Genomic DNA, 15,017 nt, shown 5'->3' with positions numbered 1-15,017 from the left:
GTAGTTTGGGGAAGTTGCTGTGGTTTGGGGAAGTTGCTGTAGTTTGGGGAAGTTGCTGTAGTTTGGGGAAGTTGCTGTGGTTTGAGGAAGTTGCTGTGGTTTGAGGAAGTTGCTGGCGTTTGGGGAAGTTGCTGTGGTTTGGGAAAGTTGGTGTAGTTTGGGAAAGTTGCTGTAGTTTGGGGAAGTTGCTGTAGTTTGGGGAAGTTGCTGTGGTTTGCTTTTCCCCGGACTACAGCAACTTCCCAGTCAAGCAGCGCAAAGCGTTCAAACAAACCATGGATTCAGCACGTGTCAAGGGTCTGGAGTTTGTTCTGCTCTACCCCGCAACACTAAAGATCAAGGAAGGCTCCCAGTACAGAGCTTTCACCTCCGCTAAGGTAGCTGAAGATTGCGTCTTCTTGTTGCCGCGGAGACAGCCGATGCCTTGGACTCTATCGAGGAGAACACAGTGGAAGAAGATTGGGATTTAAACAACTGTCTGATGAACATGGACTCGTGACACTGTTCGTCCACTGTGGTTAAAACAGAGATTTTATTTGAGCCTTTGAAGCTGATAGCCCAGTTTGATGTAATGGTTAATTTCAAATTCAACGTCTAGAAACAAATCAAAAAGTGTCTTTATACTTTCCCACTGCAGTGTGTTTTGGCTTCCTTCAGGTTGAAGAGGCCTGCCATTGCCTCTGAGTGGTCTGCTACTTCTGGGACAGTGATTGTGGTCCGATAAGGAGCTGGACCGAGAAGAGTAAAGACCCCTCTCCATCCTGACGTCACTGTTCCGGCTCACACAAACTCCATTTCTATACAGCCGCCATGGTACTGCCAACGTCAGGTTGCCAGGTTCAAATCAATTAAGCACCAAGCGGCACTAAACCAACGTCACTGGTACCTTCCGACCCCCCCCACTGCCAAGCTGCAGCACAATAAGGAGGAAGTGGTTTGAGGTGAAAAGCCTGAATAATCAATCGAGGTATTTGACAGACACTTAAAGCTTCTGCACACAAAAGGAACTAAATGCTTTTCAGATCGTTTTCCCTGACATTTTCATCATGCTGCATTTATATGACTAATAGGTGCATGATGATATGCTAATAGGGTTTTCCAATACATAACTTGAATGAGGCAATATTGTAAAATAACTGTAGTGTTTTTTACATAAAACATAGAAGACTGGAGTTCTTTGATGGTGTGCGTGCATGCATGCAAAAGCAGACAGAAGGAGAGAAGGCTAGAGAAAGTATTGGTAACAATTTGAATGAGTTTCCACAAAGTTAAAGCCTGTTGAAAGCACAGTTTGCACCTCGGCCAGACAAAAGAGTGCAGCAGTTACTAGAACAGAGCTCTGTTGTCCTCCAGTCCTTTCTGAATCTGCCTTAATGGCACTACAGCTTCTGTAGAAACACAAAACACTTGGCAGTTGTACATCTCAGCTGACATTTTGAATGTGGTACCTAGTATTCTAGGAAACAAACAAAAAGATCAAAGGCTGAAATGTCAAAGTTGCATTGCAATTGCATTTATTTTTCCAATAGATATTCACATTCATAGCAGTTTCACTACAGCAAAGAAACTATTTCATCTCTATCGTCATAAAAGAAAGAAATCGCAAAGTGAAAATCAAGGACGACAAGGTACAGTGTATCATTACAATAATAAAAAAAGAGAAAAAATGTGTACATTAAATTAAGTCAAACGATGCGTTCTAATGGTCCGTCAAAAAAGTAAAAAAAGAAAAGAAATCTACCGTTACTTGTGGAAAACAAATCCAGCTCTTTCCACAGTGACAGGCAAACACAACATTTGGGGCTGCTTTTCTGCAAATAAAACAGATAACACTTTAAAGATTTATGCATAAAAAAGTTTGTAACACTTTGAGAGCAAATAATGCCTTTTAAAGAAATATGCGGATTCTCTCTCTTCTCTCTTTCTTGTGCGTCAACATCTAAACAGTAGCTTCTGTTGTTTCAATAAAAATAGCAATGCAAAGAGTTGAAGGAAAGCATATATATATATATATATATATATATATATATATATATATATATATATATATATATATAGGAGCATATACTTTAAAGAATACAGTACACAACAATCCTTTTGGGGTTTTTTTTACACTGTAGCTACTGATGTTGGGGGACTGTCAGTTGTAGTTCCAAAAACACCTGGGTGTGCACTGTGCACTTTTCCCATCACGGTAGATGTGTTGACGTGGAGGATTCATCTCCACCTGCTTGTCATGTGTGAGGAAAGATACACACACCTTCCAGCTGTGTTTTGAATGTAACCTTGCTATTGACGATGGGCACAGCACGATAACAGCAACAGGTTTCATATCAAATATCACTAGATCATCAGCAAAAAGAAAGAGAGAAAGAACTTTCAATCAAAGAAAAGTGCTTAGTCAGATGACCGAATGAAAGTGCGGGCCCTCTCTACTACTACAATAGCTACTGGTTCTGGGTGATTACTCACAGCGCAGGCCTAACCATGCTGGCCTCCCACAGCTCTCTCGGGTCCCTTTTGTGTGCACGCACAAAGCCCAGAACAACAGGGCTGTTGACAGGCTGAGGTGAAGCGATGCGCCTGCTGGCCTGCCATCTGCGGGGACAGGATGGCAGCTAGCTAATGCACCGGATGGAAAAGGAGTCTTCTCCTGTGTGTCATATTTCACCTCCTCGCCTCACAGCTGCAGTGTTCCTAGGTAGAGAGCCCCATGCTCTCCTGCAGCAACGTGACCTCTGCCTACTGCAAAACAAAAGGTTGGTTGTTACATGAGAGGTCTAATGCTAACAAGTTCCACTCAATTAAGCTACTCTGTTATTCTTTCAGCTTTGGTTATCTGCACTCAAGGCAAGTAAAAATAGAAACGATGGAGGAGATACAGAGTGAGTATTCCCAACTCAATCACCCGGATAGGTATAATAACTGGCAACTTACTCTCACAATAGTGGTGGTAGTTGAGTTCTAGCTTAACAGGCTGCCACTCTTATCACTCTCAGAAAAGCAACTTCACTTTCCAAAGTCATGGCGGTGATCCAAAGTGTGGATTCATCTCACAAATACTTCAAAGTACTTCTTCTGGCATGTTGCCAGTCGGAACACAATGTGGTATACAAAGAACAAAAGCAGTGTTTACATGAATTACCCACATAGTAAGGATGAGTAAGAATCAATTTCCTCAATCCCTGGTGGTCTCACTTCCCACTGCATACTAGATAGTCAATCATGTTAACCAGCATCTCTGCTTGATTTAAGACAGCATAACGCAGACGTATGCATGTCTCTCTGGACGTCTTTTCGCACAAAGGCTTATATGAATTGTTGACAGGACAAGTTCTGCTTCTGAGTTGAATGAGAAGAGGGCTGCTGAGTAGGACGTTGCAGCAATGCTGGGAGGAGTAATTAAAACACGAAATTGAAGGCAGGTTACCACGCGGACAGACCGAAACACTTCTGACTGACAAAGCAGATATATGGTGCTGACGGGGCAAAATGGGAGAGAGGAACCAACCGGCAAAGCGGCGTCAGGAACAGACGCTTGTGCTGACTTTCATTCCCGGTCAAAGTGGGACTGTGTGCTACTGTTGCTGTTTAAGAAACCTGTGTCAACACTATGGTCTGCCTGCAGATCTGTCATGATGGCTGATGTGATGCATAAACAACTTTTGATATGCGTATGTTTTCTTGTGTTACCAATAAGCTCCATTAGTCTGTTTTTCTTCCCTATGCCTGTTTGTTTGATCTAAAGCACAATATAATCATATTAAGGAGAATGTGGAGCTGTCCCTTTGCTGTTTGTTTCCAGGATACAAGCTGCTAGGGGTATTAATCATAATGCCAGTGGTGTATAGGATATAGTCAAGAGGAGGCTTGTCCACCAGCGGACTTACTATTATGCTCAAGTTAGTCTATTTCCTTTTCTTTCCACTTCCAGGATTGCACCTGGGCCGCGGGAAATTCCACCGGATGAACGTGTTTTCTGCTTCTTTACTCGGTCTTTTAGTGTTGGCGTTTTAAATCCGGTGAATTAATGAGGACTATTGTTGACTGCTCCTCAGATCTCTGCGGGGTAAATTGCTGAAATTGCTATAAAACATTCAGAGGTTGAGTTGGTTCTGACTTGTCACAGGCACACACTTGTTACTCAACAGCCAAGACAAGGACACCACACACACTATCTCACACATGTGCACACACTGAAAACATGCATGTATGTACACAAGGAAAAGTGTTACAGTACACTCCCTCAAATTCAGTGAGACACTTCATCCTAGCATAAACCGTTGGGGGAAACAAATGAAAAGTAAAAGGGGGAAATATGTGATAGATGAAAGACAAAATATCAGCTGACCTGTCTGGGATTTTGCGGGCTTAACACTGATAAATGTCCCGTGACAAAGAATTATTAGGAATAATGGGGGAAACTGTTCCCTCACATGACAAGTCAGTTCTATCATCTCACTTTTTTCAGTCAGGCTGCCCCAGGATATTGTCTATGCTTATGTGCATGTTTTATGCATGTGTGTGTTGCTGTGATAGAGTGAATGCCTGATAACAATAACAATAACAACACACACACGCACACAAGATAAACATCAAAAAAGAGGCCAGCCAGTCACATGCTTTCAGGCCAGTGACAGCATGGGTCGGCTGTTCGAGTCCAGCAATAAGACCCCCGTGGCCTTTTCCTAATGACTACATCGGGGGTCTCAAGGGGTGTCTAGTGTGTCTGTGCGCGCGTCGACGTTTTCTGAAAAAGAGGCAGGCAAAAGTCCCTGTAAAACAGCAGGTTGGATGTACAGCATGTTAGAATGTGTACTGTGGTCAGCTGGGACTGTTTACTGTGTTCTCTTTGTGACAGCAGGACAGCGTCAACAACATTTTAGCAGGAAGAACCGAGCTTCCACAAACAACCTCCACCTCTCAGTTACTATAGCTACAATACACGGGGGTTGTGGCAGTCACGCAACTTAACCCCTGCTTGCCTGTCCACCTTTTTGTCTCGGTCTCCGTCGTTCTTACTCTGTACATCTAGTTATATAAGGACATCCTAACTCATTCACCGAAGCGACTGGGTGTGGACTTGTTGAGGATGTTAGTGCAGTACACAAAGGCAGTGTGGTGGTGTTATAAATTACATGTAGGGGACTACAAAAAGTAAAGCAGGTTTGGATATGCACTGACTTTGAAGAGGAACTTTTCCATGGTCTACAACAGTCCAAAAATAATATATAACATATGAACCAAATTCAAAAACTCAAGTGCTAAAACTACAATGAGTGATGTCATCAAGTATAAAGTGTGGAACTGCTGCAAATTTAAATGAATTGGGAAAGATGGTATTCCCTAGATGACACTGAGCGCACCCAGGGGAATATTCTGAGAACAGTACAATAGAATGAAGTTAATTTGGGTATAAAAAAAAAAACTTCTGTGGGTCCACAAAATCACCCATTCTCTCAGTTCCCCATTCATTGTCTATGGAGCATCTCCAGATTTATACTTAAAGACATTTGAGGCTTACTTCTCTGGTTTGGGTTAGGAGAAAACATGTTGGAAATGTTAATTTAGGTGGTGTTTTCCTTTAACAATAGCACCCTTTGAGCTGCAGTAGGCAGTAAGCAAAAAAAAAAAGAAGCATTTAACGTAGGGTGAAACCTCTTTGTGCAGCTCTTCCCTCTCTGTCTGCATGTGTAGAACAGCCAATAGGAAGTCTCTCTCTCTCTCTCTGAAGTGACTCATGGTTTTTTTCTCAAGCTTAAATACAGAGCCAAGCAGAGGCACAGAAGTCTTGCGTTCTCTCAGACCACTTGAATTACAATATGCTAAAAGGTTATTACGGATATTTGAAAAAACATCACCAGTCCTGAGTCATTTTGGAGCTTAATATGCTCCTCAATCAGATCTTAATGATGCAGAGAGCTAGCATAGTTATACTGCCTACCACAGCGTTAACTCAGGAAAACCCAGAGCAACAGAGAGTAAAAAGCTAATGGGAAAGACAAATCCCTTTTTAACAAGGTCTCAGGCAACAACAAAAAATGACAAAAATAAGATGTGACAATTGTGTTATTGGACCATGTAACGTAGATGTGGGGTGGGAGTCAGTGTGGGGACTGTGTGTGATGGGTCTGTATGGAATGCAAGGTAAGAGTATTAATCATGCCCATAAATGCACACACAAACACACACACACACACACACACACACACACACACAATTGCTCTCCCACTAACTCCTCAAAAGGTCCCCAGTGACATGCCCCCCTTTAAATTAAAACATAACAGTTAGAAGTAAAGTAATACTCTCTATATATATAGCAGGTTAAAATTACTAGGCTTATCTCCATGGTAACTAGGTTGAGAGATCGGAGGAGGCAGGTAACTGTTGTTGAGAGGCTGAAGATAATACTGCCATATCTTCGTGGTAAGAAGACGAGTGTGAGACTACCTTACTAGCGGGGTAGTAGGGTGATAGCCGTCGTGAACCAGTTGTCATGCTAACAACGGCGTGTTAGCGTCACACTGAGATGAGGATTGAGGGCTGGGGATATTACAGTGAGATGTGTCCATGATCACTCAGGGCGGGAGGGGGGTAAGGTCTCTGCTCCCTTCCCACCCTCGCGGCCGTTCACTGCGGACATTGCGGCACCTCATGTTCTCTTCCTGGCCGCCTCCGCGTCCTGGCACTCAACAGCCGACAGCGCTATCAGCATCTGGGCGGCATAGTAGGTGGCCATGATGATGGCACGCGAATGGGGCACGGGGAAGCAGAACTTGTTGACGGCGATGGTCAGGTCGGAGACCATAAAGAGCACGGCACCCAGGCAGGAGCACAGTTTGGTCCAGGTCCACAGGTCGTTGGTCAGCTGCAGGCCCGCGATGGCCCTCCAGCCCATGAAGGCGATCAGAGCGATGTAGACGGCCACCAGGTAGGTGAAGGGGCCAGACAGGTAGGGGTATAGCAGCATGTAGCTCACAGACGACACCGCAGTGATCACCAGGCCAGCAGACACGTTAACAGGCTTCATCCCGAAGGCAGATGAGTAGAGGATGTGGGTGATGGCAAACATCAGAAGGCCTGCAGGACATTATATAAATATATGTATTATTTAAATCTAAATACAATCTTACAGAGTAGAATCCTGTAAAATAAGGCTTGAAGCATAACACCAGATGTGATCAAAAAAATGAAACTTCTTAATACAACTTGGTTTGTGTTTCTATTGGTTATGGTCACTTTGTAACGGATTTTATTTGATGATTGAAATTTGTGTAATCTGTTTGTTCAAAACCTCTATGTCCGCTTATGTTTTATATATTTCTTTGTTTTCCTGTATTTTTGTTTTTGCCCCTTTTCCAGCTGCAGTAATGCTATTACCAAAAGCAACGATGGTCAAAACTACAAAAATGAGGGCGGAATTGAAGAGAAAGAAACAATGAGAAAACTGTAACCAAGCGACTCAGTGTCGGAGGTTTTCTCTTTACCGTGGACGAAGTAGCCCTGCTCCTGCCAGATGAGAAAGGCATCTCCCAGAGCAGAAAAGATGAGGCCAGCCAAGATCTTGCGGGCATTGGAGTGAGCACCGAGGAAGCTGAACCCATGTGCCAGTAAAAACACCCAGAGGCAGAAGATGGGTAGACATTTGATAAGTGCGCTGAACCAGGACGGGCTTGAGGTGGGCAGCCACAGGACAAAGTACACACAGGTGGCCTTAAAGAACGGCACCAGCTTGGGGCCTTCACTCTTGACCTGAAAGCAGATTAAATAGTTGCATTAATAATTTAGTCATAACTGGTTACACTTACATGAGGTGATTCCATTCAATGAGCAATGTGACACTGCTTTCATTCTGCCTTAAACTATATTTATTAAAGAGGCTTTTCTCTCTGGGCAGAGGGCTTGAGATATATCACAGGATCAAAAACCTCAAAGCAGTCAGCACCAGAGTGCTTCTTCTTGTTTAGGAGTGGTTATCAAGTCTTCAGGCTTGATTTGTGTGGTCACTAGTTTACATCACTGTGTCAGACATGCACGTGCTTTGTGGCTGAAGTGAAACAGCAAGTGGGGAAGTGCAAAAGGCTTCAGACTACTCCTTTGACTCCCTGTAACCTTTCCTTCCCTTTTGTTTGACTCTCTCCCCATCTTGTTTTTGTTTCTCCTTTCCTCCACCTTCTTCTTCGTATCTCATGTTCTTGAGAACTGTTTCAAGCTGTGTTACCAGTCCTATTCTTTCTGTCCAAACACATGAGGCCTAGCAGGGTCACAGAAATACAGAATCAGAGCTAGAGAGAGGTTTCACAACACTTCTAGAATGACCACCCACCTATAGTTCTGAGAATTACTCTCACTAAACGCACTACCCCCTTTGAATTAAATGGACAGACCAGCGTTTTTGCCCCACCGTCTAACTGCTGTGTGAAAGAATGCAGACTCAGTAGAGCTGAGAAGGGAGGATACGAGTAAAGACAGAGAAAGGAGGATAAAAACAGGGGTCATAGTGCAACAGGGAAAGGGTTGAAAAGACGGGGCTGCTATTTGATGTCTCGAGTGACTATTTTCCAGTGGCCCTTTTGCTACCCTCTCCCCAAACATTCTGTGGTAAGGTCAAATAATTCAAATAAGCAATACTCCAATTGCAATATTCACAAAAGAATAAGTAAGTTGGGGAGACAAGAAGAAGCAGGAGGACACATGGTTATCAAGCAAGATGACAGTTGGATTTGGACAAGTGAGTTGGGGGGAGAGGGGAGAAGGAGAGGAGGCGAGAGAAAACGAGGGGTTACTCTAGTTCATATGGTTGATGCAACCTGGAGGAGGGGAGGATGGGCCTGATCATACAATTGCTCCATAAAATAGCGGGCCAAATAATCATACAGAATTCAGTCAAAATGTATGACCTCGAGCCTGCCCCGGTGTAGTGGATGTGATCACCACCGCTGGAAAACAACAGGGATTTGACAACCGAGTTCACACACGGTCACAAGCATGTTGAGACAAAAAACACAATCTTGGTTGTTATCTAATGTGTTTTAAGCCTTATGGTCACGCATCACAGAGTGACCGAATCAGCATTACCGGTACTTCATCTGTGAAATATTGCCAAGTTAACCCTGGTGTCGTCTTCCTGTCGGCCATGTTATTTTCTGTCTGTCTTGCCTGTTCAGAAAGCATAAATTAATAGTTTAGTACAAAATTTGCCGGTATCTTTTTAGCCAACTTCAATCTAACTTATTAACTGTATAGTTTTTTTTATAACAAGGCTGAGATGTGTATCAAAGTAAGCTGCTATAGCGGCTTTTTTTTTTTTTTTTTTTTAGATTTTGCTTTTTGCTTACATATACATTAAAATTGAGACATTATCATGTCTCGTTGAAAGGAATCTCCCCACTAAGGCTAAAGCTAGGTGTATAAAGTGAACTATTGCACTCCTCCTCTCTCCATTATTTACTTTCAATGGCTTTAATAAAACCAATAGATACGCAATTAAGGATTAAAGTTAGTCAAAAAAAAAATGTGTGTGTGTGTATATAACATTATGGTCAAATGGGTGCCAAGCAGAGGAGACTAGCCAATATTATAACTCCATGTATAAGGCCCCTGGTGACTTTTTAAACACAGGAGACCAAAAAACACAACATATTGCTGCTGTACTGTCAGCATCATCCTTCCACAGATAGATGCTTTTGTATTATTTAACAGTGTACAAGGAAGGAATAGGTTGCTTTGCATGAGAGCAGCGGGCCAAGGCACAATGATAGTTAGGCTCAATGATCCCTTATCACAAACATTATTATTGTGTGTGTGTGTGTGGGTGTGGGTGTGTGGGTGTGTGTGTGTGTGTGTGTGTGTGTGTGTGTGGGGGGGGGGGGATTTCAGGGAGGAAATTGGGAAAAAGATTCCCATAACCCTTGGTCCTATTCATGCTGCGTTTGAGCCAGATTCGAAACACTTTGCCGTTTCCCATTTTCACTGTTGTTAATTTTAACTTTTTTTTTTTTTACTTTGGTACTTTAACTTACTGTTTCTACACAATAAGAAAATGACTGCAAGTCTGACAGAGACCGGATTAAAACAGCACTGTGCGCATGGGGCACACCGATGCCCCAAATCATACAAAAGATGCTCTTTCAAATCTTCCAAGTAATGTTTATTTCATTGTATCATTAGTTGGACTGAAATCTCCAGCAGTGTTTAACAGTTGAATGTGAATATGAATAATACTGTTTTTGTCAAATAATCACCTACCATCACTGCTGTGATATCTCATGTTATTTTTTTCCTCTGGTGCGTTGCATCACAGTCTTACAGAAGGCTTAATTTCATGGTGGAATTCAGAAACCTCTCAGCAGTGGATATAAAGGTTTCTCTTGAGTTCTCGGTTTTGCGACACGGTTATCGTCTCGGCTGTAACTCACTCCACTCACATTGGTTGAGGAGTCAGTTTGCCTGGAGGGACACTTAAGGGGACATTAGCGACGGCTATGAGCCCTGACAGACAGCTGTCGCCAGCATCAAATAACACAACATACTGCTTCATGTGGGAGACAAATGAAATGGATCACTGCACTGCAGCTTGCCATCTTAACGATCACATTAAAACACAGGCTACGGCGGCCAGCTAGCTCAACCAGCAAGAGTGTTCGTCCCATGTAGGCTGAGTCCTGCAGCAGCCCGGGTACGAGTCTGACCTGCTGCCCTTTGCTGCGTGTCATCCCCCATCTCTCTCCCCCTTTCATGTCTATCTACTGTCTCTACAAAATAAATGAATAAAGGCTGTTTGCAGAAGAGCTGTAGCACATAGTGACTGGCTGCTAACACCTGCTTCTGTCCTCTGTAAAGAATAGAGTAAATGATTGGCTGCGTTTGCATGGTCACTAACATTTACAATTCCGATGCCAAAGCGGTACTTTTAAAACAATTCCCATTACTAAATCAATTCTTGAAAAACTAAAAATACGACATCAAAGAAAGGCTGTTTTCTACAGTGCTTGTTTGTCAATGAAAATGATTTGTATGTAACAATTTAGTAATGTTTTAAAGTACTTAAATGTATAATAAATATGTCCCCACACGCAATTTTTAACCTATTTTTACCAAAACGTCTGCTACCATGGAGCCATTGTCGTGGTTCAAACAAATAGAGTATTTAAAGACTTCAGATATAAAGTTATTTGCTTTCAAAGTGGCGCCAAAATGAATGGCAGTCAATGGGATGCTAACGGCGTGTGAGTGCTTTGTAGCATTAAAATGACGCCATAGGAGCTATGCTTTGGGTTTTACGTCCGTTTTGAGTCCAAACGGTAAATACGGCATTTTAAAAGTAGCCTACATTTAAGGTAGCTACAGAAAACGTGTAATATTGTGAAGTCTGTTTCCGAGCGACGGAGGGAAAATATTTCAGGCGATACATGGGGAACCAAAATGAGGAACCGAAATGTGCGTTCTAATGCGGTTCTGATTCCCACCGCTTACCCAACCCTACTTACAAGCAGTAGTCTTTATTTGTTGCTAGAATGGCTCCCTTTGCCAAGGTACCAAAAAAACAATTTTCTCCAAATTATTTTAAATAACAGAGATGCAGTGCTTCTTTCTGTGTTAAACTACACATCAATGTACCTTCTTTGGTATGCGTAGTTCTCTATATTTTGTCATCTAGACCAATCTTTTGCACTTATGCTTATTTGTTTAAATTAAAAAAAAATGTATTGCAAAAAATTAAAAATTAACAACGAATATCCTTACATGTTTACAAATGTACACACTTTAGTACCCGACCAAACTATCAGCCACTTGAGCCCAAACTCGTCTTGAAACTGCAGTACGGGGTGGGGGGGGGGGGGGGGGGGGGGGGGGGGGGGGGGGGGGGGACAAGCAGCACTAATACTTCTTCACCAACCAACCACAAAGCAAAAAGCCCTGCTTTGAAGCATTGAATACCATCCCGCCAGGGTGAACTTCTATTCAATTTTTCTGGGTCATTCACTAGTCGAGTGTCAGAAACACGATACACGTAAACATATAAAGTCTTGTGTACACAATTTGGCAGAGGGGAACTGTAACATAAGTATGATCCTGTCAGACACAGCTGGCAATCGAGTCATGTGACAAGTTATTTCTATATAGCATTACACAACACTGCAGTGGGAAGGATCCCTGTTACAGCTGCTTTAACTCCAAGGATAACTTGAGGTCAGTTGCTGATGAGCAGTACAGCACAGCACAATATATGCAGGTGTACTTCCACACAAAGGAAAACAACAAGTTGTATTTTTTTTTTTTAACATCACCTTTTTTCGCTGAACTATGTACAGTTTTTAAAGTGAGGTATACTTAGTGCAGTATAAACATTTTGGGACATGGGACAATAGTCACAACTCAACAATGTGTATTTAGAAAAGCCAAAAAGCAAAGTGAAGTGACCTACAGCAGGTCCAAAGTCCACGTAAGTTGTGGTCATTGTTCTGTGTGGCTGACTCTAGATAATCTGTAAAGGACAAAAGTTGATACATTCCCTTAAGAGCACTCCACCAAACGTCTGCTCACCAGATGTCATAGAGCGTGGCAGTTTTTATAAAAATCTAGTTTTCTGCAGTCTAAATATACCTGTTTATAAGGTAGATGTACTAAGGCCAATTTAAAAGCAAAAGCATGATGGTTAATCGGCTTTAGCTTGCAATGGTTGTTTCTTGATGATCATAAAGTCAATGTCATTGGCTTGCCCACTTTTTCTTTCAAATTGGAGGGAGAAGATGTGTGTCCCACTACACACCGTTCAACAGTGTTTTGACTCAGCATGCCTCCCTTGCACTATAATACTGGGGCCAAGGCTTTATAGTTTACAGTTAAGCAACCCCAGAACCTGCACAGCATCATTTTCATCATCATCATCATCATCATCATCACTAAGGCAACCAGTTTGCAAGCATTCCTTCCCACAGACTCCTCTTACTGCAATCACACAGGCTACATGTCAGGGTTTACTACAGGCCAAGTTGGCCCCTGCAAATGGGGTAAAATTTCATAGCTGCTCTGTCAAAGTAATAGGATGCTAGGGCCGGTTAAATTATGGAAGTAGGTCACTTTTTTTGTCAAAATGGCAAATGTCCTGCCTATGTAGCAAAGGGATGTGCAAAACAACAGAGTATATGTAGGCTACATGCAAATCTACAGCCAAGGAGATGAGAAGAAAAGTAGCCAAAGCAGATCACTGCTCGGCGCATGCGCCACTGCAGGATATGGAAAGAGGGGGGAAAAAGACAAAAAAAAAGCTCGTCACATGATAGGTTTTCGTTTTTGTCAGGGGCTATTTTTGGAAAATTTGTGGAAACGTCTGTCTTTTCTGCTTGTGTAATATCGTGACACGGAAAGAGCGTGAACTGTCGTTGTCTAAACGTGTCAAGGAAACGGCCACGCTGAACAAAAGTTCCTGCTTTACACATTCAAAGCCACATTGTGAATAACGATGCAATAAGTCGCTGACTAGCCTAAAACCTGGGCGTCCGTGGGCACCTGGCTGAACATTTTCAATTTAGCGAACACAACGTTACATTCTTATTTACTGCTAATTCTCTCCTATGCACTGGCCTTCGACTACAAAGTATGACATGCTAGGAAAAATAGCGCAGATAAAACAGGGAGTTAGCTAGCTCGAGGCAGTCGATAATGAACATACATTATTGATGAAACATTAAGAATTGGCTTAGTCAAGTGGAGTTATCATTTAGCTAAACTAGCTACCGCTCCTGTTTAGTGTGGGAAAAAAATACCAATGGTGGTTTGAAGCAGATACTCACTACTGTTACCGGAGAAACCATGTCTCCCTCGGTGGCGTCCGTGCCGGTGACAAAGGTCTTTAGTATCAAAATTTGGCTCGGGTCCTCTTGTTTAAGTTGCACTGTATGAGGGATGCCGATTGTTTTGTTCTCGTTCTGGGTGGGCGGTCCGACAACCAGTAGGAGGTGAGAGACCAGCGGTTACGTGGGCAGGGCTTTCCCTGTTGACTAATAGGAGCAGAGAGTGCTCGTAAAGGAGGCGGGTCAAGACGCGAGGGGCGCCCGGATAGGAGGAGTCGGTTTTCTGTTTACATATCGGAGCAGATGGCCTTTATTTACATTTTACAGAAATGGAGCTCGTTGGTCACATTAGTTAGGGGCTTATTATTGAGTGTGCACCGATACTCCTTTGTTAATGGGTCAGATTAGGTGTTAGAAGCTTGGTAAACATCTCAATGAAATCAAAATGTTGCTCTAAAAAAATGCATTGAGTGCTGATGGCATATAAAAATGCAATGCTCATTTATTGCTATCAGTGCAGTGATGATCTTCTGTCTGATTTCCCTTCAGTTGGAGCTCTCCACTAATCTTGTCTCAGATCAGTCGTTACCAAACGGTTTCCGTAAAATCTAAAAGATAGTAAGAATTTATAAGAATGCTCCTCAATTTGGTTTAAGTGGTATGATCGCACTGAATTAGATGGAATTTTGAGCCTAATTTACTGTCACTGTAACCCTGTGGTAACTACAGCCTCTCTCTCTCTCTCTTTCTTTGTCTCTCTGTGTCTTAGCTCTTTTTTAGGTTGCTCCTGTATTTAAAATGAATGTGTCTTTTTTTCTTATCACATTTTACATGAAAAGTGACCATGACTCATTAAGAATATTAATAGTATTTGAATATAATAACTTAATTCTATTCTAATTTGCATGTATGAATATGTATTTTTTTTAATATTATGTAGGGCGCAAAAAAGTATTGTTTCTGTGGCTCCAAAATTGGGGGAAAGGACCTATGTGGGGAGAAAACTGCCTTGAATTGTAGGAAACAATCAGTGGTGAAAAGTAACTTGTCAAATTCTATACTATGTATATGTATGTGTGGGTATTTCATGTTTATGCAACTTTAGACTTAGACTACAAAAAAGGACATCCTGCATAATCATTGCTTTTACTTATAGTCAATTATGATAGACTGTCTATAAAAATGTGTCTGCACTATTGGTCTGCACCTTAAACGGCAAGT

The 15,017-nt window shown here is 42.3% G+C and overlaps 1 protein-coding gene across 1 annotated transcript; it reads right to left on the bottom strand.

Moving 5' to 3' along the window:
• Window positions 1–2,823: 2,823 nt before the first annotated feature.
• Window positions 2,824–14,023, bottom strand: tmem86a (transmembrane protein 86A). The gene is made up of 3 exons (XM_034879525.1): window positions 13,797–14,023; window positions 7,488–7,752; window positions 2,824–7,080 (listed from the first exon to the last, which is right to left on the bottom strand). Exons 1-3 carry the CDS (start codon window positions 13,815–13,817, stop codon window positions 6,653–6,655), a joined length of 714 nt encoding a protein of 237 aa, XP_034735416.1. The 5' UTR covers window positions 13,818–14,023; the 3' UTR covers window positions 2,824–6,652.
• Between the last annotated feature and the right edge of the window lie 994 nt (window positions 14,024–15,017).

The sequence above is a fragment of the Etheostoma cragini genome, chromosome 8 (assembly GCF_013103735.1).
Source record: "Etheostoma cragini isolate CJK2018 chromosome 8, CSU_Ecrag_1.0, whole genome shotgun sequence".
In the NCBI taxonomy this organism is placed as follows: domain Eukaryota; kingdom Metazoa; phylum Chordata; class Actinopteri; order Perciformes; family Percidae; genus Etheostoma; species Etheostoma cragini.
This window is presented reverse-complemented; position numbering and strand designations above follow the sequence as displayed.

Coding starts and splice junctions, on each gene's coding strand:
- tmem86a (XM_034879525.1), bottom strand. CDS start 13,817: ATGGTTTCTCCGGTAACAGTA. Junction 7,753..13,796: donor TGGTTTCTCCGGTAACAGTA/GTGAGTATCTGC, acceptor ATCTGCTTTCAG/GTCAAGAGTGAAGGCCCCAA. Junction 7,081..7,487: donor GCAGGGCTACTTCGTCCACG/GTAAAGAGAAAA, acceptor AATGTCCTGCAG/GCCTTCTGATGTTTGCCATC.